Source organism: Pyrus communis, chromosome 1 (assembly GCF_041283825.1).
Source record: "Pyrus communis isolate YQ-2024b chromosome 1, ASM4128382v1, whole genome shotgun sequence".
In the NCBI taxonomy this organism is placed as follows: domain Eukaryota; kingdom Viridiplantae; phylum Streptophyta; class Magnoliopsida; order Rosales; family Rosaceae; genus Pyrus; species Pyrus communis.
The window spans coordinates 8,479,919-8,506,250 of NC_142565.1; the positions used below are offsets into that span (position 1 = coordinate 8,479,919).

The 26,332-nt window shown below is 38.8% G+C and overlaps 4 protein-coding genes and 1 pseudogene across 6 annotated transcripts; 2 read left to right on the forward strand and 3 right to left on the reverse strand.

The window, feature by feature from the left end:
- Positions 1-509: 509 nt before the first annotated feature.
- On the reverse strand, positions 510-4,323 carry LOC137720639 (uncharacterized). The gene is made up of 2 exons (XM_068459729.2): positions 1,118-4,323; positions 510-1,019 (listed from the first exon to the last, which is right to left on the reverse strand). The coding sequence occupies exons 1-2, from the start codon at positions 3,813-3,815 to the stop codon at positions 619-621; spliced, it is 3,099 nt and encodes a 1,032-aa protein (XP_068315830.2). The 5' UTR covers positions 3,816-4,323; the 3' UTR covers positions 510-618.
- A 1,353-nt stretch (positions 4,324-5,676) lies between these two features.
- On the reverse strand, positions 5,677-8,669 carry LOC137719614 (Tetratricopeptide repeat (TPR)-like superfamily protein). 2 transcript variants are annotated; one of them, XM_088695929.1, is made up of 2 exons: positions 6,247-8,595; positions 5,677-6,162 (listed from the first exon to the last, which is right to left on the reverse strand). In XM_088695929.1, exons 1-2 carry the CDS (start codon positions 8,471-8,473, stop codon positions 6,092-6,094), a joined length of 2,298 nt encoding a protein of 765 aa, XP_088552055.1. In that variant the 5' UTR covers positions 8,474-8,595; the 3' UTR covers positions 5,677-6,091. The 2 variants fall into 2 exon arrangements, with proteins under 2 accessions (XP_088552055.1, XP_068314748.2); XM_068458647.2 differs by having other exon boundaries at positions 5,677-8,669.
- Positions 8,670-14,264: 5,595 nt separating this feature from the next.
- Positions 14,265-15,295, reverse strand: LOC148699089 (pentatricopeptide repeat-containing protein At4g01570-like). 2 transcript variants are annotated; one of them, XM_088695936.1, is made up of 2 exons: positions 14,753-15,294; positions 14,265-14,642 (listed from the first exon to the last, which is right to left on the reverse strand). In XM_088695936.1, the coding sequence occupies exons 1-2, from the start codon at positions 15,150-15,152 to the stop codon at positions 14,614-14,616; spliced, it is 429 nt and encodes a 142-aa protein (XP_088552062.1). In that variant the 5' UTR covers positions 15,153-15,294; the 3' UTR covers positions 14,265-14,613. The 2 variants fall into 2 exon arrangements, with proteins under 2 accessions (XP_088552062.1, XP_088552059.1); XM_088695933.1 differs by having other exon boundaries at positions 14,268-14,652; positions 14,753-15,295.
- Positions 15,296-16,865: 1,570 nt separating this feature from the next.
- On the forward strand, positions 16,866-19,601 carry LOC148699090 (protein DOG1-like 4; annotated as a pseudogene).
- A 3,616-nt stretch (positions 19,602-23,217) lies between these two features.
- LOC137719526 (WAT1-related protein At3g30340-like) lies at positions 23,218-25,328 on the forward strand. The gene is made up of 6 exons (XM_068458570.2): positions 23,218-23,424; positions 23,564-23,626; positions 23,735-23,851; positions 24,155-24,578; positions 24,812-24,963; positions 25,059-25,328. Exons 1-6 carry the CDS (start codon positions 23,243-23,245, stop codon positions 25,216-25,218), a joined length of 1,098 nt encoding a protein of 365 aa, XP_068314671.2. The 5' UTR covers positions 23,218-23,242; the 3' UTR covers positions 25,219-25,328.
- The last annotated feature ends 1,004 nt before the right edge of the window (positions 25,329-26,332 follow it).

A 26,332-nucleotide genomic window follows, 5' to 3' on the forward strand; every position in this document is an offset into this window, starting at 1 on the left:
TAAGTCTATACAAATGAATTTGTTTTGGCATAAAAACTCTCTTTCAGCTTTCATCATCCTGTTCAGGATAAAATCCACGAAATGCACATTATTAGTTTTGTATCTAGTTCTAGTTTCAAATGCGGAAGTAATAAACTACAGGGCAACGGAACATAAAAAAGGCCTTATGGGAGTCAAGACCGAATGGGTTTGCTCTAGAACAAAATACCCTTATGGGTTTCCCCTATCCTTTGAATCTAATCCTGATGCTCTGATATTTCATAGATAAAAAAGACCATGCAGGAGTAAAGACATAATGGGTTTGCTCTAGAACATACAATTTTTCCTTTTAAAAAAGAAAATCGATAAGATACAAATTACGAAATCTTCACATGCGAATTTGATACTCGTTCCAGATTCTGATAATATATATACTACAAGAAGTACGAGCGTGAATTCACCCTATGCCAAATGCATCTAAGTATAACTCAACGGTACGAAATAGTAAATGGACTGAAGTCTGTCAGACAAGTTATCAACTATACTGTTTTTATTGATCAAGCAAATCTGAGAACTTCGACTTCCACATAAGGAAACAAGATTATTACGTACATGCTAATACTTAATAGTATGCTTATTCTAATCCAACATTTTATCTGCTCGAAGTTTGTTTCTGATCCGACACATCTCAACCATAGCATCAGTGATGTCCAACCTTTCCCCAGGCATGTCTGCGGAGCATGCAACACCAACTCCTAAGACTGAAATCAAGCTTTCTTCAAATTTCATGCAAATTGTTGTGCTAGCCTCAGTTAGATGCTGATTTGCACTCATCTCCCCTTCCACTTTTTCTTGAATAAGAACCAGATCCACAATATCTAACACCTGCTCAGGCAGTGCTGCCTTGACAAAGTTGTGAAGATTTGAAGATCCTTGAAACATGTCGTCGGTTGGCCTTTTTCCCGTAAACATTTCCAGCAGGAGGATGCCGTAGCTATACACATCACCTTGTGGCCACACTTCATGCCCCATGCCATACTCTACATTTGTGCAAATGTTTTTATTTGAATACGTAAAAAAAATCTAAAATTATAAATGAATACTGAAAAAAAGTGAAAAGAAAGTGAGTACGTTTTACCTGGAGGAGTATAACCGATTGTTCCTTTAACTCCGATGGAGCTTGACTGATTACCCAAACCATCTTCAAGAGTTCTTGGAAGGAATCTCGCCAACCCGAAGTCACCTACATGTCCAGTCATATCATTGTCGAGAAGAACATTGCTGGGTTTGAGGTCACAATGAACTATTGGCACGTGACAGTGATGATGGAGATAATCCAATGCCATTGCAACATCAATCGCAATGTTCAACCTCTGCGAAAAAGTTAAGCTCCTTGGCCTCTGATTCGTATCAATACTTGTCTGAGCTGGATGCAACCATTCCTCTAAGCTTCCATTCACCATGAACTCGTAAATTAAGGCCTTAAAATCAGAACCACGATAGTCGAACCCGGAGCATGCAGAAAGTACCTTCACAAGGTTACGGTGTCTAATATTTTTCAGAGCCTCACACTCAGCAATGAAACTTTTGGAAGCTCCGTGTCGACCGAGGTTGAGTACCTTGATAGCAATTGTTGTTTCACCTTGATCAAGTAATCCTTTATAAACTGACCCAAAACTTCCCATACCAATCAAATTGGCAGAAGAGAATCCATCAGTAGCTTTAAGAAGACTTTGGTAAGACACCTTAGGAAATTTTTCAGAATCACTCGAATGATCCTCCTTTTTTTTACTCCGGAAGCAACAAAAGTACAAAACGGCAAATGAAAAAAAGGCTCCAGAAAGCCCACAAAGGAGAGAGATTACCAGTTTCAAGGTTAGGCTCAACCCTCTTTTGCTGGAATGTCGAAATTCACATTTTGGCAATTGAAACTCTGGTATGCCCCCGCAGAGCTTTGTATTCCCTTGGACTGATGTGGCAGTTGCATTCCGAAAAACTCCTTCGATTGGTACTGCTCCCTCTAAATTGTTATAAGACAGATTCAAGGATTGCAGAAATGTAAAATTCTCCAAGAATTTTGGAATTGTCCCTGACAAGTTGTTGTGAGCGAGAGATAAGGTTTCAATACCTCTTAGTGAACTCAAATCTGATGGAATTGTCCCTTGGAAGAAGTTTTCTTGCAAGTCAAGATACTGTATGGTTTTACAACTTCCAAGACTTGGAGGAATTTCACCAGACAACAGGTTTCCAGAAACATCAAAATGCTCTAGATTTATCAATTGACCGACTTCCATGGGAAGAAAGCCAGTCAAATGATTTCGAGATAAATCCAAATGAAGATAAGAAGAAGTCGAACGAATTAATTCTGATGAGATGATACCAGTCAAATTGTTATCACCAAGAGTTAAGTTCAGCAAATAGGGGCACTCAGCTAAAGTTGAAGGGATGGTGCCCTGAAGGTTGTTATCCTCGAGATGCAGATCACTTAATCGACTTAAATTTCCAAAAGATGATGGAACATTCCCAGAGAGCGAATTGTTATCCATATATACTTCATATAATTTGGGAAGCCTTCCTATTTCAGGGGGGATGAGACCCGAAAACTGGTTGCCCGTCAGCGATATGATTTCCAGGTTATGCAGATTTTCCATCGCATTCGGGATACTGCCATATATACTATTATAGTCTGCGTAGAAAGATAAAAGTGAAGAAGACAGGTTGGCTAAGCATTGAGGCAGCATACCCCCAAAGTTGTTTAGACTAATTGAAAAGTGTTGTAAACTGGTGGTATTAGTCAAATCGCAAAGAAAGCTCAAATCATCACTAATTCCCCCACTTCCAAGATGATTAAAATAAATAACAAAATGACGAAGATTGTGTAAATTTTTCAAAGAGGGGACCTCTCCATGCAGTTCGTTTCCGCCTATTTGTAGCGCCAACAGATTTGAGGCATTAGATATTGAAACAGGTATAATTCCACTAAATTGGTTTTGCTCGATGGCAAAAACTTGGAGTCTTGGACAGGAATTGCCCAAGTTTGAAGGAAAAGTGCCTTGGAGGTTGTAATTATATCCCACAGCAAAGGTTTCAAGAGAAGAGAGATTGAAAATTGAGGGAGGGATCGTACCAGACAAGTCATTTACATCCAATCCAAGAAAAAAAAAATTGGTCAGTCGACCAAAGATATCTGGAATTATGCCACCTAAATTATTTAATTTTGCAGAAAACACTTCGAGAGACGATATGTTGCTAAAAGAGTAAGGGACACTTCCTGTATGGTGGTTGTCTTGAATAGTGAATTCTTTTAGCTTTGACAAGGTGCCAAGCTCCTTAGGGATACTACCTTCCAACAAATTGCCGCCAACATGTATGTAGTTGAGTTCGGAGCAACCTGATAAATTAGCGGGAATTTCCCCACTCAGTGAATTATTCCCCAATCCCAAACGTTGCAACCTGCGCAGACGGCCAATTTCTGGAGGGATTTCATGGCTGAAGCTGTTGTTGAAGAGAATAAACGCTCTGAGGAAACTCAAATTTCCAACATGTGGCGATATAGAGCCTCCAAGCTTCAAGGACCTCAACGTCAACATTGTGATCCTCTTGTGGCGGTGACCACAGGTAACACCGTGCCATTGGCAAAAGTGGATTGTTTCGTTCCACGAACTCATGACTCCAAAAGGATCTGTAGTTATCCTAGCCTTGAATTCAAGCAACGCCAGTTTATCTGTCTCGTTTGATCCGGCGAGGGCCAAACTAAGACATGAGTTAAGAACAAAGGCATGCATGCACAAATATGAGAAGAAGAGAACTGGTGAAATGAACTTGTAATTCCCCATGGTATCAGTTTTGTGTGAAACTTTGGTTTGGGTAAGCTGCGGTAGTCTAGCAGCTTGAGCATAACCCAATTTATAAGAAATCTTGTGACCTAAATATAGGAAGGTGATTCACCCTTTATTTATAGCCATTAGATCGAATAAATCAAACAAAAACAGTACACATGATTAAACAGGGTGTGTGAGGCTAAAAAGAGTGCCTAAATATATATAGACTACTGGCTAAGAAAGCATTAATCGAATTCCTAGACTAAAAGAGTTGACTAGTGTAGAGCTAAGATGGATCTCACATCAATCATTATCCTAACATTTTTCTTCACCCTCTTTCTCACCGCAGAATATTGCACATTAGTGGGGCATAGATTTGTAGGGAAATCGTCTTTATTTAGAGGGTCAGACATGTTATATGTCACGTATGAACTCTTTCATTGATATGTGGTCCAAATTGATAGTATTTCAACAAAACAGTACTTGTCTATTCATTCTATTTAAATGAATTTGTTTTGGCATAAAAACTCTCTTTCACCTTTCGCCGTCCTGTTTCGGAAGCAATCTACCACACACACTACTAGTTTTGTATCTAGTTCTAGTTTCAGCTGTGGAAGAAATCTACGCCACTAGACTTTGCAATTTGCATGGGTGGGTCAAGTATCAATTGTCATTTTTAAAGTGAACCACAAATGGCCAAGCAGTTCTGGAAAAGAATCTTGTGCATAGTTTTGTATCTTAGTTCCAACTTACAAAAGTTGGAAACTTTGCTATTGTTTGTAATCATCCAGCGCAACGCATGGTGAAAAACGAATCTGGCTTCTCTCCATATCTACTCTATCCTAATCTTTACCTATTCTTATACTAAGATCAAGCCAACATCGATAAAATAAAATCCGATAGCTCTTAATCACTGTGGTTAAAGAACTCTCAGCTCGCTCTTTGTCTAAGTTCTAACCTACAAGGAAAAGGAACATAAAGTAAGCCTTCTGTATCATGGTTTTCCCCTATCCTTTGAATCTAATCCTGATGTTCTGATATTTCATAGATAAGACCCTACAGGAGTCGAGACCAAATGGGTTTGCTCTAGAACATACAAGTTTTCCTTTCTAAAAAGAAATCAATAAGAGCTAAAATTATCAAAATCTTACATGAGAATCTGATATGCATTCCAGATTCTAATAACATATACTGCAAGAAGAACGAGCTTGAATTCACCCTATGCCAAATTCGTTTTGCTTTTGGATTCCAATTACTACAATTTTTTCATGTTCCGAGCGTAAGCAAAAACAGAATGAATCAGGATTGAAGAAACCTAACTATCGTATGGAGAACCTAATAGCATCATCATTTAGAGTTCCAATGGCTGCACTATGCCCGGTTTTACCTCTTTTCCTTTCTTAATTTCAGAGTTTCTCACCCCAAATAATTGCTTTTAAGAGGAAAAAAATTTATAAACTACTATGAAGTAACCATAGGATGTACATAAATGGTTGAGATTAAAAGGTTAGGTAAGATTAGGAGAAAAGCCGAATCTGCTGGAAAATAGTATCAAAAGAAGTTTGCAGTTTTTGTGTACGCATTTAAGTTTCCAGTCTGCTACATAGTTCTGCTATTATACGGAAAGTTCTCACAATTTCAGTTGAAAATATGTCTGCTTTTTCTGCATGTTTCATTTTTTTAATAAAAGGTAGAATCGAAAGAAAGAATGAGGCAAGAAACATCTTTTAAGGATTCTTAGCTAAAATTCATTTTATTGAGAGACTTCTAGTTATTTAGATAGTTTACAACAAGACTATATAAGAAGCATAGTAGTTTTACTTGGGTTGGGTTAGAAAACTGAGAAGGAAACGAAGCGAGAATCCAAGGCACACTCTTCTTAATGGAAATAGTGAAAGCAGGATGCATTAACATAAAAGAAGAAAACTACTACACGGTAGTAACATTATCATTCAAATTTTTGCATAAATCACTACCAGAATCAAATAATCTACCTTCTAGCTTAATACACAGTAGTAATATTTCTGAGTATTGGAAGAAAAACAAATATTCTTGTTATGTTACATTCTAACCGTTTAGTAGGTACTAGGTACTGACCTGGAGTTTCACCTCTAGCAATTTGAATTACCCTGAGAAATGACCGAAGCTGAGCATGACGTGATTATAGGTCGAAAAGGCACCTCAACACACAACTACACTTTTGGCCTTCAAATTTTCATTTACATTTATGAGCCGAAAGTCATAGAAGGTTGAACTACAGTTGAATTGAGGCGTACAAATTCTTATCAAGGTCAGTCATCCTTATTGCGCACCATGGATGCCTTCTGGTACCTCATTTTCTCAATCTCCTTGCCCAGAAAATCTAAAGTCGTGTCAGTAACATGGTTCGGGGTGCAGCCTGCATCAAGCATCATTTTCAAAAACTTATATGCATCTTTTAGCCGACCTGCTTTGCTATGAACTTCAATAAGTGTATTAAAAGTGACAACATCAGGATTTATTCCACTACTCTTCATCTGCTCAAAGAGCTTGTTTACTTCATCAATCCTGCTAGCCTTTCCTAGTGCATTAATCAAGGTGTTGTACATAACCACGTCAAGATAACCACCCTGCTTAATTAGCTTATCCAGGACAGAACTCGCTAGATCCGCTCTACCCATCTTCCCCAAGCCTTGAATTATCACATTGTATGTAGCTATGTCTGTGGGGCAGACCTTTTCTCCCATTTCATTGAGTACACCCCATGCCTCATTGAAGTAGCCCTTCTTGACGAACGAACTCATCATGGAATTATAAGTATAACTCACAGGATTTTCACCAAGATCACTGAAAATCTCAAACAATTTGCATGCTATGCTCAGCTTTCCCTTGGCCAAGAATAAGGACAAAAAGGTATTAACCATGTCAATATCAAAAGTGCTTTCCCCTTTCACTTGAACTCTTTGCCCCCTGGACAATGAAAACAGCCATGAGGAGTGGTCGGTGGACTTAAGTTGATTAGCCAATTGATCCATATGTGGAGATGATGACCACTGATCAGTATCGGTGGACAAATTCTTATCATCTTCTTTAACCCTGGCAGCCTCTGACTCTAGGTCTGCATCCATAGTTGATTTTGCAGACTTTATTAAACTCATAATCTCGCTCAAGTCGCCTTTACATGGGAACAAAGGTGTATAATCCTTTCTATTTCTCTCTGGATTTTTCAGCGAAGCCTCCATATCAACCTTCCATTTAAGAACACTCGGCACTAGGTTACCATCTCTAATGTGCTTCATGAGCTTCTCCGTCCAATCCCACCGTCCTTCTTTATACAGCCCAATCACAAGTGACGAAATAGTAACTAAATCAACAGTAAAGCCTCTCCTTTCCATTTCTTCCACCAATCCTAGTGCTTCCTCAAGCAGGCCCTCCTTACAAAGTTGCAAAACCACAATGCTATATGTTACACCATCAACAAACTGACCCTTCTTCTTTAAGTCACAAAATAGTGTGTATGCAGCCTCTGCCCTTCCATTCCTGAACAAACCATCAATGAGAATATTATACGTCCACATCGAGGCTCTCACCCCATTCTGAACCATTTTCTCAAATAACTGGCAGCCATCATTAACCTTCCTGGCCTTGAATAACCCATCTAGTAAAGAATTATAAACAATGGTACCAGGGATATATCCATTGAGCTGCATTTCACTAAAAATCTTAGTGGCATCGTCTATTCGATAACACCTACAACACCCCTGAATAAGAATTCTATAGGTAATTGCATCCGGCTCGTGGCCGGAGCCTTTCAATTCCTCCCATATAGTAAGTGCATCATTCACTTTCCCCACCAAGCAGAGCACATGAATGAGGCTATTATATGTAGACAAATCCGGCCCGATGTTATCCAAGTTAGAGTCTTTCATCTCTCTATACAGATTCAGACTAATACCCAAATCACCCCAACACCCAAATGCATGAATGCAAATATTATAGCCCCAAGTATCCATCTCAAACCTCTCACTCTCTCTAAGCTTATTAAAAACTTGCTTAAACTCAACAATCATGTCAGATTTTCTAAGAGCAACCAGCAACTCATTGCAGGCAATCGAATTCGGCACCTGAATCGAATCCCCTCCCTCCAGAAGCTTAAACAAAATGGCCGTGGCCAAACCCACCTGGTTTTTCCTAACCAGAGCAACAAGAACCGAGTTATACATATCGGTGTTCAACCCAGCACCAACATCTTCCATAATATCCAAAATTTCAAGCGCGTAATCGAACTTACCGGACCGGATAAACGCGTCGAGCAGGGCTTTGAAGGTCTGGGAATCGACCACGACGCCGTCCTCCTTCATGGAGTGAAGCAATTGAGGGACCTCATGGAGGAATCCCGCGCGGGAGGCGGTGCGGAGGATGTGGGAGTAGGTGCGCGCCGAGGGTTTGATGTTATGCGTGAGAGAGCACCATTTGAAGAAGTCGAGTTTTTTGGAGGGGTGGAGGGACTGGGCGCGGAGGATTTGGAAGAGGATGGGCTCGGAGAGCGGAAGGGTGTGGGGGTCCGGGAGGTTGCGGGTGCCGGAGGTTGAGACGGTCTTGGTGATGGCGGCCACCAGGAGTATGTCTCCCAGCTGGGAGGCGCCGTGGTGGTGGTGGTGGTCTTTGACCAGGAAAGGCCTTCCATGGCGCATTGCATTTCCAAAAACACACAGATTCTGAGATTTTGAGTTCACAACTGAGAAGCAGATGCAGAAACTATATTAACTGGGAGAGGATTCTCTCCCTCCTAATTTTTCTTTTCTTCAATTCTCCTCCTATTTAAACGGTTATGATTTAAACACGTCAACATATTATATTGATTCTTTCATAAAAACAATAACACAAAATACAATATGTAAGAGAAGAGAAAGGAAGGAGATAAGCATAAGAAAGGAGATAATTCTCCTCGTATTAACTGTTTGACAGGTTTTACTTGGAGTTGGGCTTGGACTTGGTTGAATACTCCTTTTCTCGGTGTTAGTCAGGCTTATATTGTTGTTTGGGCCTGTTCTCTCATTTCACCCAATATAATCCAAGTGCTGATAAATTCACCCCAGTATCTTATTTCCTCATCTGTCTTTAATAAAAAGTTAAGTACTAATTTTATCCTCATGTAAAATGACATATAAAAACCATTGGAAAAAAAAAAAAAAAGAATGATTTGTGTCAATTTTACTCAGTGTCGTATCTCTACATCCTCTCTCACTTCAAATTTGTATTGTTATGAATTATTTCTGATTTTATTTTGGTAATCGATTTTTAATTATTAGTCACAGTGGCTCTTATATCAATGTCACTATTTTGTAATAAAAAGTTGCAAATTTTCACATTTAACCAACAAAACCTTTGAGGTAGGTTTTAATTTTTGGTTTGGTACAGTGCATTTGATTATGGGGTGGGATTTTTTTGAGTGGTGTAGATGCAGATGAAGGAATGGATATTTTGGGTCTGTCAAAACGAAATTGCATTTGGTGTTTGTTGTCGTAAGAACGAATTGTGTGGCTGCGTATTCGTTGTAGGTTTAGGTGTCATCATGTGGGGGAGACTGAGTTTCTATGTGCATACATGGGTGATTTATTAATGATATGAGCTATTTAGGTTGTTTGGATTTGATTTCGTGAGCTTCTTGAGGTTGTTGCTTTTTGTGTGTGTGTGTGTGTGTGTGTGTGTGTGTGTGTGTGTGTGTGTGTGTGTGTGTGTATTTTGTGTTCTTTGACATGGGGGTGGTCAAAGAGCAGACAAGGGAGATTGACAGAGAAAAGGAGGAGGGGTGGTCGTGGGCAGGGATCAGGGTAGGTTATGGAGTAAAGATGCAACGGAGGGCGAAGGAAAAGAGTTTAATAGAGAATGAGTTTGTTTATCCCTCATTTCAATCATACTTTTGGAATTTTGTTTAGAATAAAAATCGGAAGGAAAGACCTTGGCGATTAGTGAAGGCTTAACTGGGTTTATGAGCACTCTAATATTTATTCTTCTAAATAATTTAAATATATATTAGAGGTTATTTTTGAACAAATAGTGGGTGGGAAAATAACATTTTAATTTTTAACTTTTTTGTGATGGGTGGGATTATAATGTAGATGGGAAGATAAGATAATATGGTGGGTCTAATAGCACTCTATAATCCAAGGAATGTTTATTTACACACCTTTTCATTTATTTCGTTGTTAGTTATTTATTTATTATTATTTTGTTTGAAAAGCGAGGCTAAAAGCAAGAGTCCAAACAAACCTACGCAATAATAAATTTAGACCAAGACATCCCAAGTCAATCCTCACTGATGAAACTAACTAAACAAGAAGGAGGATTATCAAAATAGAAATTACCTAAATCTAAATCAAGATTATAAGTCGCTAAACTGTATGCCACAAAACTCTTTTCTCTATAGACATGTCAAAGTTCGCATTGCCAATGTCGTGAAAGCAATTCTCGACAGGCCAAAACAAGGGGCCTAAAGGATGATTATTGTCAGCAGTTGTAACGTCAAATGAACTGTAACTACAGAGTCTCACTTGTGCCCAAGTAAGACCAAGTAAAACCCCATAGTTATCTCTTCTGTCTCTTCCTTATTTCTGACTTTCTCGATTCATAACTTTCTCTATTATAAACAAGTAAACTTTCATTCTTACTTTTAAACATTATTGGGTGGTTGCGTTAACTTTGTATGTCGCACCCTGATCTCAACGTATGTCCAGGATCAAACGTTTCCAGGATATAGACAAAGCACAACTCCAGATTCGAATTGGTAATTTTTTGTCACATCCCCGCCCGGGGTGGATCACTTCCCGGGCTAAGTCCACCATCGTAGCACGATATTGTCCGATTTGGGTTTACCATTCCCTCACGGTTTTGTTTTTGGGAACTCACGAGCAACTTCCCAGTGGGTCACCCATCATGGGATTGCTCTAGCCCTCTTCTCGCTTAACTTCGAAGTTCCTACGGAACCTGAAGCCAGTGAGCTCCCAAAAGGCCTCGTGCTAGGTAGGGATGAGAATATACATTTAAGAATCACTCCCCTGGGCGATGTGGGATGTCACAATCCACCCCCCTTAGGGGCCCGACGTCCTCGTCGGCACACCACGGCCAGGGTTAGGCTCTGATACCAATTGTTACATCCCGGCCCGGGGTGGATCACTTCCCGGGCCGACTCCACCACCGTAGCACGATATTGTCCGCTTTAGGCTTACCATTCCCTCACGGTTTTGTTTTTGGGAATTCACGAGCAACTTCCCAGTAGGTCACCCATCATGGGATTGCTCTAGCCCTCTTCTCGCTTAACTTCAAAGTTCCTACGGAACCTGAAGCCAGTGAGCTCCCAAAAGGCCTTGTGCTAGGTAGGGATGGTAATATACATTTAAGAATCACTCCCCTGGGCGATGTGGGATGTCACATTTTTCATATACTTTATGGCTGCATCTAACCTCTTTGTTAGACTACCTACGTACCCTCCGACGGGATCAAGCCATTTGTAGTTCAGTATTTGTTAAACTCTAAATTTTTCATAAAAACACTTCAAGCAGAAAACATAGAGTATTATCCTACACATCAACCATAAGCCAAACAAGAGTTGTCATCTTGCCATTCACACACACATGTGTTTTCCAACACCATTCCACAATCATATCAATCAATAACACATATAATACACCAAAATGCAGGGCTATTTATAACATGAACCGAATGCCATCAAGTGTTCTCTCTTTTAGAACCCCATTGGCCGTGCTTGCTGAACATGTTTCGCTCCCTTCCACTCTTCAACTCGAACCCCGAGTTTTTGGATGTGTGGCATATGTCCATCTTCACAAAAAATCAAAGAAGCAAGCTTGATCCATGTGCAGTGCGGTGTGTATTCATTGGCTTTAGTCCTCAACAAAAGGGATATCAATGTTATCATCCATCTACTCGACAGACGTACGTCACCATGGATGTTACCTTCTCTGAAGACAAATTATTTTTTTCCTCCCAACCATACTCCTCAGGGGGAGACAACCTTAATTGACAATGACCGTGTTAGTCCAAGTAGGACCACTGTTGGGTCGTGTAACTGTCCAGAGTATAACAGCCCAAGTGAGCACCTAGATTCTGCCAACAGCCCAAGTGGGCATAACCATGACGTTGTCGCTGACAGCCCAAGTGGGCAGAATGATGAGGTTGTTGTTGACAGCCCAAGTGGGCCAAATTTGGCGTTTATTAGTAATGACCCAAATGGGCCCAAAGTCGTACATATTAATGCAAGCCCGAGTGGGCATCCAAAGTTAAATGGGCAACATAACACCACCAATGAAGTTGAACATAACAGCCCGCCTCATACTCCTCAAGTACACGTCCATGATTCAACGGATATCTCTGAGGTAAGAGCTCACTCAAACATTAATAAACCATCTTATGTGTTACCTTCTCGACAAAATTGAGGAAAACCACCAGGCAAGTACTCTCTAGAAGAAAAGTTGTGGTACCCCATTGCAAACTACGTCTCCACTCAACAACTCTCACCAAAATATTGTGCATTGTTTCAGCAAATAGAAACCATCAAAATACCTACTAGAGTGGAAGAAGCCTTGAAGGATCCGAAATGGACAGAGGCAATGTAAGTTAAAATGGAAGCATTACAGAAAAATAATATATTGAGTGTGGTTTCACTCCCTAAAGGAAAGAAACCAGTGGGATGCAAGTGGGTGTTCACTATTAAGCATAAGGCAGATGGAACAATTGATAGGTACAAGGCGAGGTTAGTTGCCAAGGGGTTTACCCAAACATTTGGGGTAGATTATTAGGAGATGTTTGTTCTTGTTGTAAAAATGAATGCCATCAGAGTTTTATTGTCTCTCGCTGCTAACTTTGACTGGCCTCTAAGACATTTTGATGTTAAAAAAGCTTTTCTGCATGGAGATTTAGAGGAAAAAAGTGTACATGGATATTCCACCAGGTTATGGCAATTCGAATTGTAGTGGGAAAGTATGTCGACTTCGAAAGGCACTGTATGGCCTTAAACGATCACCCAAAGCGTGGTTTAGGTGGTTCACCCAGATGATGAAGAAATATGGGTATCGACTGGGAAACTCAAACCATACTTTGTTCATCAAGTGCAATGATGGTAAGGTAACTCTACCTATCATATATGTAGATGATATGATTGTCACAAGTGATGATACAATGGAAATCGAACATTTACAGAGGTAATTGTATTTTGAGTTTGAGATGAAAGAACTTGGGGAACTTAAATACTTCATGGGAATTGAAGTAGCTAGATCTCAAGAAGGAATATATTTATCTCAGCGAAAGTATTGGATTATTTGTCCCAAACTGGTATGCTAAGGTGTAAACCAGTGGATACACCTATTGTGCAAAATCATCATCTAGCAATTTATCAGGATCAAATCCCAACAAATAGGGAAAGGTATCAACGGTTGGTAGGGCGACTGATTTATTTATCGCTCACAAGGCCAGATATTGCTTACACAGTAAATGTGGTGAGCCAGTTTGTGCATGCTCTTAGTGAGGATCACATGACAACAGTAATGCGGATTCTGAGTTACTTAAAGGGAGCTCCATGAAAAAGATTGATGTACAACATGGGCATATGGAAGTGAATGGGTATACCGATGCATATTGGGTTAGAAATATCACTGATCGGCGATCTACGTCGGGATACTTTACGTTTGTAGCTGGTAATCTTGTGACCTGGAGAAGTAAGAAGCAAAATGTGGTGGCAAAGTCTTCGGCCAAGGTTGAGTACAGAGGAATGGCACATGGCATTTGTGAGCTTCTAAGGCTTCGAATTCTACTCACTGAAATAAGGTTTAAACCAAAAAGGTCTATGTTGTTATACTGTGATAATCAAGCAGCACGAGAATCTGGTGCAGCATGATAAGACCAAGCATGTTAAGGTGGATAGACATTTCATCAAAGAAAAAACTAGATGTTAAGTTGGTTGACATTCAGTTCGTGAAGATGGAAAAACAATTGACAGATATTCTAACTCATGCGGTCTTTACTAGAAGATTTCAGGACTCACTTGACAAGTTGGGCCTAGGAGATATCTATGCACCAACTTGAGGGAGAGTGTTGGCGTGAGTCGACATTAGAAGAATAGGAATGTGATTGTATTTCCTAGTTTGGGTATAACTCTTTTTAATATCTTTAATATTCCTTGTGGTACAAGGACTAAATGTGTATATATGTGAGTTGCCTCCTGCTGGAGAAGAATAGAAAACATATTGAAATCTGAAAGCTAACTTTAACTTGGAGAACCTTATAGCATCATCGTTTAGAGTTCCAGTGGCTGCACTATGCCCGGTTTTACCTCTTTTCCTTTCTTAATTTTAGAGCTTGTCACCTCAAATAATTGCTTTTAAGAGGAAAATAATTTATAAACTACTATGAAGTAACCATAGGATGTACATAAATGGTTGAGATTAAAAGGTTGGGTAAGATTAGGAGAAAAGCCGAAGCTGTTGGGTAAGATCAGAGAATTATAAACAATGGTATCAGGGATATATCCATTGAGCTGCATTTCACTAAAAATCTTAGTGGCATCGTCTATTCGATAACATTTACAACATCCCTGAATAGGAAATTGCGTCCGGCTCATGGCCGGAGCCCTTCAATTCCTCCCATACAGTAAGTGCATCATTCACCTTCCCCACCAAGCAGAGCACATGAATGAGGGTTTAGGGTTCATCAAAAACTTGCTTAAACTCAACCCTCATGTCAGATTTTTTTAAGAGCAACCAGTAACTCGTTGCAGGCAATCGAATTCGGCACCTGGGAAGAATCCCCTCCCTCCAGAAGCTTAAGCAAAATGGCCATGGCCAAACCCACCTGGTTTTTCCTAACCAGAGTAACAAGAACCGAGTTATAAATATCGGTGTTCAACCCAGCACCAACATCTTCCATAATATCCAAAATTTCAAGCGCCTAATCGAACTTACTGGACCGGATAAACGCGTCGAGCAGGGCTTTGAAGGTCCGGGAATCGACCACGACGCCGTCCTCCTTCATGGAGTGAAGCAATTGAGGGACCTCGTGGAGGAATCCAGAGCGGGAGGCGGTGCGCAGGATGTGGGAGTAGGTGCGCGCCGAGTGTTTGATGTTATGCGTGAGAGAGCACCATATGAAGAAGTCGAGTTTTCTGGAGGGGTGGAGGAACTGGGCGCGGAGGATTTGGAGGAGTAGGGGCTCGGAAAGCGGGAGGGTGTGGGGTTCCGGGAGGTTGCGGGTACCGGAGGTTGAGAGGGTATTGGTGATGGCGGCCACCAGGAGTATGTCTCCCAGCTGGGAGGCGCCGTGGTGGTGGCGGTCTTTGACCAGGAAAGGCCTCCCATGGCGCATTGCATTTCCAAAAACATACGGATTAACTGAGAAGAAGATGCAGAAACTATATTAACTGTTTGACAGGTTACTTTGAGTTGGGCTTGCACTTGGTCGGACACTCCTTTCCTTGTTGAAGGCCCAGATTTTGGGATGATTGTTGTTTGGGCCTCTCCTCCCATTTCACCCAAAATATTCCAAAATAATTCAGTAGAGTTAAAATACTACTACGTGTTTGGGCTGAGCTGTAAACTCATACGTGTTTGGATCCTCCTACATGCATAAACATCTAAATTTAATTAGTACATACATGTAGTTAGTTGATGATTGCAGGTAGCATGTCACTTTAATGGCATGTATATGGAATGGATATGTTACATATGGGTACCAAAACTATTACAGTTAGACATTTAGATTGATCTGGTAGCACTAGTTATTCCTTCTGTCTCTTCCTTATTTTCAACTTTCTCGATTCATAACTTTCTCTATTCCAAATAAGTGAACTTTCAATTTTACTTTTAAACCTTTTGGGTGGTTGCGATAACTTTATACTTGATAAGAGTTCGGATCATTAGGGATAATTATGAAAAACAAAAAAGAACAACATACTATCACATAGTGTATATTTTGCTCGAATGAGTCTGCATATGATCATAATGTGATGTAATGAAAGGCCTCTATGTGCATTGCTTTTTCTATGTTGTCACACACACACATTAGATGGATTCTAGAATATTACTAACCAAATATATATATATATGGGATATGATCAAGGTACAAGCATTCTAACAAATATTTTTGTACTTTTCAAAAGCTCTTGGATCTATTTACATCTAACGCTCCTAATTAAAAGCTAAGATGACTACTAAATGATGTGGCAATGACATAGAAATAAAAATAAATTTCATATAAATACTTTGACAAAAGAATATTGTGAAGTTAAAATAGATCTAGCTTCCCTCCTGATCCCTTTTTCCGTTTAAGTATGCAACTCTCCAACAACAGCAAAAAGTTCTTCTTTGAATATCGTTTTTAAAGATGTGTTACGAAATGTAACATCCCACATCGACCGACGGAGAAGGGGGTGATGTGCCTTATATATGTACATGCACACCTCTATATAGCACAAGGCCTTTTGGGAGCTCATTGGTTTCGGGTTCTGTAGGAACTCCGAAGTTAAGCGCTTTCGCGCGAAAGCAATCCCAAGATGGGTGACCCACTGGGAAATTCTCGTGTGAGTTCCCAAAAACAAAACCGTGAGGGCGTGATCGGGGCCCAAAGCGGACAATATCGTGCTACGGTGGAGTCGGGCCCGGGATGTGGTGGTGGCCCGGGCTGGGATATGACACAAAATTTACAAGAAAATTCTTAAATTTTATTTGAGTATCACTATATAGTTATATAAACAACAATAAAAAAAAAATTATAAAGGGTGTTGGCCAATCATTTGAACTATTGATTTTTTTAGTTCTTTCATCTACTGTTAATAACCCGTGTTATAAAACAATTTCCTGCTAAATACATTTTGCTTTACCTACTAGGTTAGTATTGTCTAATTTTAATTAAATTTAGTGTGTTTGTCACGTTGTTCTGTGGTTTTGGATGGTCTTGAATGACTTGGTCTTTCCTGTTATGTTCCAAAGGATTTTATCTTAGGTCATAGCAAGTTTTTGTGAAAATTAAATATAAAAAAACAATCAATAATTTTATAAAACTTGCATTGATCATCTAACAATGGTTGCTAACACACCCTTTAAACTGATTACTTATACAGAAATAGTAGATCTGCTAATTGATCATGTGAAAAAGAGTCTAAAGTTTGACAACCATGTAGAGCAAGGAATTGATTCGTTATCTAACCACAGAAGGTACTCCCTTAGAATTATTCTACTGGTTTGTCTTATTATGGTTACCGATTAAATAGACGTTATCGATTCATTGTTCTAATTTTGTGCAGATACCTGATAAAGCATTCTACAAGAAGTTGAACGATGATTTAAAAACAGTGGCTGCTATAGATGTCTTGGTACCAGAGGTGGTATTATACTTTCAATTTTTAACCGTTGAGTTCACTTGGATTGGATCAGTTTTAAATTACGTGAGAAAGAGTGAAAGAAACTCCATAATTTGCACCCAAAAAAATCATTTCTCTTCCCTATTGGGTCCTATCAAAAAGATAGACAAAGTGTGAGAAGCTTCACTTTTTCTTAAGAAAAGAAAAAAAAAATTAGTATATTAAAATTTATAAAGATTTGGAAGTGAGAATATGCTAGATATGTTGATGATGATGTGAACTACATCTCCCATTTTTATTGTGTTCATTTTGCATTTCTCATTCTTTCTTAAGTGGTAGGTTTATTTTATTTTAATTGAATCATTGTTTCTAAAGGGGAAAGGAAGAATTGGGAAAAATGATGAGGGAGAAGATCAAGATCAGGAAGATCAACTACTTGCCGTCAAGGCAGGTGACTAGACCTGGCATTTTCAACCCGACCTGTTAATCCGATCCGACTTGACCTGTTAAATTAGTATTCGGATGAGTGATAAACGAGTCGGATGGTTAACGGGTCAATCCGTTACACAAAAGGTCATTTTGGATGAACCCATGAAACCTGTTATTAAGGACTTTTGTGTAATTTTAAAATCCCTTAGCCGAAATCCCACTGCAGTGATTGATGAATGTGTGAGGTGCGCATGTGCAGAAGAATAACAATCCGCCCTCAGTTCAAGGAATACTCGACTCGGATGCTCCTCCTCCTCTCTTCTTCTTCCTGCTTTTTATCCCTTTTTTCTTCCGTGCGTGACTTTGCCCTCGGCGAATAGTAGCTGGACTTCCTGCAGTCTTCGATCCACCATCAAGACCTCTCTGCTACTCTCTATCTCTCTCACCTGAATCCGGACTCTGCAAAATTCAACCCCTAAAAATAAGAATCTCTTTCTCAGGGTCAACAATAGCAATAAAAATGGCATTCATGATGTACTTATTAATTGTTGTATGTTGTTCCTGAATCAAAGTTTTGTTTTTGTTTGAGCTTAATTGCATTTTTTTATTTGTTTGTTTGTTAACTGGTAAAAAAATTGTTAACGGGTGAAATGAATGAAATAGGTTGGGTTCGGATAATCCGTTAGCTTAACGAGTTGAGTTTGGATGATCTGTTAAATTAACAGGTCGGATTGAACCCAACCTAAACTCAATAAATCTGACCCGTTTATAGATCTACAGGTGACCTTCTCAAAGAAGAGAAGAAGGGAGTTTGAAGAAAGTTGGAGAGCTATCGATTTTGTGTGAATCTAAAGCTGTTGTTATCATCTTTTCTCAACCTGCCAAGCTCTTTGATTTCTCAAGCTCCAGGTACCAACCCTGTACAACATCCCACCACCTTTTAAATTCTTTCGATTTTTCCCAACTTGAACAAATATAACCAACAATCCTTTTACATTTCATTATTGTTATCTCATACCAATTGTCTAACACTTGAATTTTTGTCTACCACATTTTTAAGGCCTAATCGGATAAATAGTTCATATGATCATAAGGTATCCGGAAAATAGCCCATATGGTAAAAAAATTCGGATTTAAACCCCTGTGGTTTAAGTCTATTAGAATTTATACCCGAAATTAGAACTTCTATCATTCTTCCGTTAGTAGCTTGCAGGTGGAGTAAAGGTTCTCTGAGTTTTTCGAGAAGTGGGTTTTCAGCTCGACCAGCTCCAACAACTTCTCAATTTGTCGGAGGAGATGCGGCAGAACGAGGCGGAGCTTCGGGCTTTGATGTCAATAGCCACCAACCTTCACAAGGAGTATTACACCGTGAAGTGGGCTGCTGCTCAGGATGACGTCCTGACCTTCTTCTGCCCTGTTTGGTCAAGCCCTTTGGAGAATGCGTATTCCTAGGTCACCAGGCGGAAGCCATCAATGCTGTTCCAGCTCGTCGAAACGTTGAAGACGACGAGCTGGTTTCCATGTCAGAGGAGCAGCTGAGGCAGAAGATGAGATACGAGGAGGATAAGGTGGAGAGGGAAATGAAGAGGCAGCAGGTGGCGATGGCGACTTGGGCTAGGAACGGGGAAGCGGCGGCAGAGCTGGAAGAGCTGGTGAATGTGGCGATGAAGGTGATGCTGAGTGGGTGGGAGGGGTGATGAAGGCGGCGGATTGTGTGAGGCTCAAGACATTGAAGGGGTTGTTGGATTTGCTGAGTCCATTGCAGAGTGTGAAGTTCTTGACTGCTACTTGCATGGTGCATATTAAGTTGAGGGAATGGGGAGGAAGAAATGTGACCAAAATCAAATGTTCTCCTTAACCAAAACACCTAAACCTAATGGAGGAATGACAGAAATTCTAATTTCGGGCATAAATCCTAACAAACTTAGACCACATGGATTTAAATCCGATTTTTTTCACCATAGGAGCTATCTTTCTAATACCTTGTGACCACGGCGATCATTTATCCGATTTGGCCAATTTTTTAAGCCAATGTGCAAATGGTGCCATATGAGATGCACTGTTGATCTGATTTTCAACAAGTTTTGCTTTAGTGATCAATAAGAAGGCTTATTTTAACGTCCAAGTTTATTGCATATTGTGTCATCAATATTCAATTCTTTAGGGTTACAAATTGTTTTTAATTAGTTATATTCTTTAGGGTTGCATATTGCATATTGTGTTATCAATATTCAATTCTCCAGCATAAAATAGATAATCATACATGATAATGGATTACAAATTGTTTTTAATTAGTTATATTCAAATTTAGTCTCTACTCTTTCATACTGTATCTAGCTGAATTTTCCACCCATGTCAACTAATTATAATATACTCCCATAAATAATTTTTTAACACTTTGTTTTCCAATTTTAGGAAACCCAAAAAAAAAAAAAAGAAAAGGAAAATAGAGAAGAAGCTAGCTAATTCAACAACAAACTTACAGCGTTCATAAATACGTTTTCAAGCAAAGAAGACACGAATATTCAAATGTATGTCAAATTAATTGATATTGTATTGATTTTGTTTTATTGACGTTTTACATGTATTTACAAATTTTACAAAGCTTTCTCTTCAGAAGAATTATGACACACCCCGATCCGGAATGTCCATTAAGACCTTGAATCGAGCTGTGCTGGCTGACATCTATATGCGAAACAACTATATAAACGTTAATTTAAAACACATAAACGAAACTAGCTAAGAACTTCTCATACATTGCTCAAATAGGGTTTGTCACACCCCGATCAAAATCAAGGCGTGTTGGCTGTCACGTGAGGATGACATAGCCATGTGCACAATGCGGAAGCAATATTAATATAAGAAATGCAAATAAATAAAAACCAAACTAACTAGAACACTAGATAAGAATAAGTGCAAGACGAAACTAAGTGTGAATTCACAACCAGAGCATAAGTAACCTAAGTGCAGTCCAGCAGGACGAATATTAATTAAACAACACCGAAGGTAATCCTACAATGGTGATAATCTGTCAGGGCTGCCGAAGATTAAGATCCCTCTGAATAAAAAGATACTGGAGACCAATAATGTTTAATGTACCCATGATCAAGTCTGGATGATTTTGAGCATCCTGCAGAGAGATATAACATGTCCCAAAAATGCCACCACATATGCACGACCAGGGTGAGACCCGGGCCCCCACCACATCCCGAACCGGGATGTGACAAATTAGCTATTACTAATACATATATATATATATATAAACTATCTTCTTTTCACATAATCCAAATACATGGCAACTACCTCCTTCCATATTAAAACATTAAATTAAATATCCAAAAGTATCAAACTAGACATTTACACTTGAGATATACCCGCTCCACATATTTCAACCTAATATATTCTTTCACATATTTAAAAAATATGGATAAGGTGTAAGATCCCACATCGCCCAGGGGAGTGATCCTTATATGTATATTCTCATCTCTACTTAACACGAGGCATTTTGAGAGCTCGCTGGCTTCGGGTTCCATCGGAATTTCGAAGTTAAGCGAGTAGCGCACGAGAGCATTCCCAGGATGAGTGACCCATCGGGAAGTTCTCATGTGAGTTCCCAAAAACAAAACCGTGAGGGCGTGGTTGGGGCCAAAAGCGGACAGTATCGTGCTAGGTGGAGTCGAGCCCAGAAAGTGGTCCCGCCGGGACCAGAATGTGACAATTTGGTATTAGAACGTAACCCTGATCATGGTGTGCCGAAGAGGACGTCAGACCCCTAAGAAGGGTGGATTGTAAGATCTCACATCGCCCAGGGGAGTGATCCTTATATGTATATTCCCATCCCTAACTAGACGAGACCTTTTGGGAACTCACTGGCTTCGGGTTCTATGGGAACTTCGAAGTTAAGCGAGTAGCCCACGAGAGCACTCCCAGGATGGGTGACCCATTGGGAAGTTCTCGTGGTCTGGGCCCAAAGCGGACAATATCATGCTACGGTGGAGTCGAGCCAGGGATGTGGTGGGGGCCCGGATCGGGATGTGACATAGGGTTTATCTTTAGTGCAAAAAAAATGTCTGTTTATACTTTTGAATATTCAATTTGACCTTTCACCCGAACAAACAAATAATTAGTCATGTATTCACATTAAGTTAGAAGAAGAAAGTATCTATATAAATTCGTAATAATTAATTCCTCTTAAGAGAATAGACGGAAAATGATGATTCCTGCTCCAAATAATCAAAACTTAGTTTACTAATTTATATAAATCTAATCTGTCTTAGAACACAATTTAATTTAATTTTAAAAATTATAACATTCACAAATAAACTGCTATTTAATCATAACATGATTTACAAGAGTTTTATAACTCTTATATAACGCAGGGCATTATCAAAATTCTGAACCCAGGTATGTATCCAATTTCACTTACCTTTTATTTCTTGATGCATTTGTTTGTATAAATTAATAAAACATTACTCAAAACTTAACAACTTACATATTATGCTCAATCTATTTTTAATAATTTTTTAATTGTTATTACCAAAGAACTTTCTTATCCCGCAGCAACGCGCGAACTTCCTAGTGGTAGCTAATGTGCCATCATATCAGCCACCAATGCTTTACGGAAAGATGCTCATTGATGCATTATTGTTTCGTCCACATTAATCTCCCATAAATTATTCAAAAGAAAAGAAAAAGGTGGAGTGGCAAGATTTTTCCATAAATAAGGCAGAATGGCAAGAACCAAGACGAATGGTCAATGCTTTGCTTCTTATATGTAAAAAAGCTATATTTTCTTTAACGATAACGCTACATCAGAAAATCGTATAAACATGAAGAAAATCTTGTTGCGATAATTTGTTAATATGGACTTGTCTTCTTCAATTTTAACATGACATGATTCTCTTTCGCTGGTAGCTCGTGCTGCTTTGTTTTTGTTTGTATCATTCTTGTTTTTATTTTTAAAAGGGTAATGTTTACGTCCCCTTTCCTTTTCATATATTCTTTTTTGTTGTCTCTGTTTTATGAGGGCTATGATTTATGTCCTCCTGACTAGATGTAATTTGTTTTTCGTTATCATAAAATTTCCCTCGTACCGTCGAGGTTTCTAAAAAAATAAAAAAAATTGTCATATTATCATAATAAGGCATCAATATATTTGATTCTTATAGATTACTGAACGACTTTCAAATCAAATGAATTTTTTTGTAAATGATTTTGAGATGATGATAAAAAGAATGAACAGTTCTGATTATAATATTTGTATTACAAAATAATGTCACAAAGTAAAAAAGTGTTCAAGAAGAATACTCTTATCTATAAAAGAAATATAAATCAAATGAAATGTGGAATTGATATTTATCTGAGGTCATAGATAGTGATGCATTAATAGGAGAAGAAGCTTGTTAATTGATTCTTTGCTTTAACTTTTATGACAAAGTTGTGGAAAAAGGACATCTAAAAGGGATGAAAATATCGTAAAAAATTGCATGTTGATTGCATGAACCTGTGGAAATGTTGCCAAGAATTCTAACCATTCATAGCCACCCCATGCATGTGGGAAGGAACCTGGTTGGTTCACCTATAAATAGATAAATATATATATAAGCACAGAACGAGTCTAATAACTTACTGCATTATGCTTGAATCAAAATACTTCTATATAATTACGATGAATTGCTGGGGAAAATGGAAGTTTATTATTCTCATGCTGGTCATTAACCTTGCATTAGCTATAGTAAATATTCTGCTTAAGAAGACTCTTGATGGTGGATTAGGCGGTTTGATTATTGTTATTTATCGACAGTCGATTTCTACTGTTTTCTTGACACCAATTGCTTTCTTTTGGGAAAGGTAAAACGTATATAGGCTTCTGATTCGTTTCTATATGTATCATATTAATTTGCTAGTCAGTCTCATCTCTATGAAAAATATGATAAGTAAATGTGGTATCAACGACTACTGTTAAACGTATAGTTAGTTTTTTATGCAGGAAAAGTAGAACAAAGCTTACATCTCGAATCTTATGCCACCTTTTCATCAGTGCTCTAATTGGGTTAGTAGTGGTACTTTAAGGTTTCTCTGATTTATTTTTTGATGTTGTTTCATTTGATGTTATCTTTTACGTGATTGTTTTTTTTTGGCAAATACTTGTGTCTTTCAGGATAACTTTCACACATTACTTATTTCTTCTTGGACTTCAGTACACCTCTGCGACATATTCCTGTGCATTCATCAACATGGTGCCTGTCAACACTTTCCTCTTGGCTCTACCATTTGGGTAAAGTACAAAGAATAAGTTTTTAGTCTGATTAGTTATCTGAAATGGGTATTGAAATAATTCGGACTTCTGAATCTCCTATGTTTAAAAATATACATGCAAACCGAAAGGTATGTTAGTTTCACATTACAATTCGTAAACCGATACCTGAAACTCTTTAAACTAGATTTATTAGAGACTGTAGTGATCCCATACTCATTCATTTTCCCTCATGCTCTGCGTTCCCCCATTCACAATTTCTCGCATTCTAAGTTGGTAAACATGTTATTGGAATTAACTTGATTTTTGGACTTGAGTTTCCAGACTAGAGAAAGTGAACATAAAGAACAAGGGTGGGATCGCTAAAGTCCTCGGTGCCCTAATATGTATTGGTGGAGCCGTGTCATTGATCTTGTACAAAGGAATGCCACTAACCAACCAACATTCAGAATCCACACTTCAAATGCAAAACCATGCCAATACAAGGGCTTTTTCATCAGCCAAGAAGAGTGATAGGTGGGCTATTGGTTCAGTACTTTTGGCATCAGGCTGCCTCTTGTGGTCTTCATGGTTCCTCATCCAAGCAAAGATCGGCAAGAGCTACCCCTTTCAGTACTCTAGCACCGCGATTTTGTCCTTCTTCGGTGCCATTCAATCCGTCATCTTGTGCTTCATCACACAGAGGCACATCGTCATGTCAATGTGGATTCTCAAGGGGAAGTTGGAGATCTTAAGTGTCGTATATGCTGTGAGTATTTTCTTCTGCATGTACTATAATTTTCACCGTTCAAATCTTTCTTAGCCGGTGTAAGCTTGAACTTTTTAGGGTTTAATGGTTTTCTAACATGCATGGTTTCTCCTTCTAGCTAACAGTTTGTACATGTGTTGGATTATTTCTATTTCATCAAGTAATCCATTCAAATGCTACGATCTAGAATTCTTCAAGAACTAATTAGGGTTTCATGTATATTGACGTTGCAGGGAGTAGTAGGATCAGGGTTGTGCTACGTAGGGATGTCATGGTGTGTGAAACAAAAGGGTGCACTCTTCACAGCAGCATTTACCCCCGCCACCCAGATATTCGTGGCTATGTTGGAATTCTCTTTCTTGCATGAACAAATTTACCTCGGAAGGTAATTATTCACTCAATTATATTTGACATATAATTAATTTTGATTATCTTCATATTAATCCGTTGCTAATTAATTTTTGACATTTAATTCACCAGCGTAGTGGGATCTGTTATTATCATAACCGGCATGTACATTTTACTGTGGGGCAAAAGCAAGGATCAAAAGGAAATGGTGATCAAGCAGACACAAGCAGCTGATCAAGATCAAGAAAGTGGTCCAATGCCACAAGGCATGCCCCTTGATGTAAATAAATAACCCTTCTGAAATGTTTAGATTTAACTTTCTACCGCACTGGTCAAATCAAATGCTGTAAGCACGGCTAACCAGTTGAAATAAGAAGCAGAATTTTGCAACCTCTAATTAAACGCTTTCTTTCTGGCTTTATCATTTTGACAATCCATAAGTTGGGTTGTTATGTGAAGTGGATGCATCATATAGACAACTACAAATGGAACTTGTACCACCTTGCCAATTTTGTTTACCTTTTTGATACGCACAAAAATAGAATAGAGCACTCCAAATACGAATTTGAACTACATTATTGGTAATCTATTGTAAGGTTTGCCCACTCTCCCACCCCTTAGTGAAGATAATATCGTTTGTTAATAAAAATAGAACAGAGCAAATTAATGCATGATATTGTATTATCAAATTAATGTGTAAAAAAAATTGTGAAAGCTATGTAACAATTGAAATCATGATGAATGAATTTGGAGGGATGAACACGAGAATCATCACCCTACAATTAAGGGATTAGTTAAACTACAAATAATCCTATAATTAGGGGATTATGTGTACGCACTATTCTAAGAACCTCCGCCTAGTGTCGCCTAGGCCCTAGCTAGGCGTTAGGCTGCTAGCCACCGTCTTGAATAATCTTTAGGCGTTTGAAAATTAAGAAAGGGCACCTAGACATTAGGCACCCATCTAGACAGCCTTGGCACCGGTCTAGCCCACCAAGACATCCGCCAAGGTCGCGACTCTCACTTAGAAAATAGATAACTTCCCTTTTGCATTCTATTTTTTCAATAAATTGTTAGATACTTGTTGAATATTTAGATGAACACATATTATATGCTTGTTTCTCCATGTTTTCATTATGTTCCAACACGTTGTAATCTATGTGTCCTTCCATTTAGCAGTTTATGTATCCCAATGAAATTATATATTTTTTTATGTATATGCAGACACTTATTTATATACAATATATAATAAATTTACTTAAATCCGCCTAGTCTGCCTAAGCTTCACCAAGCCGTCTAGGCGCCAAGCCTTAACCCGTTGTTCGACTATCATTTTTTAGAACCTTGTCTGTACTTACTGCAATTTATAGCATAAGGAGTAAATTTGGTACAAAATAAAAATAAGC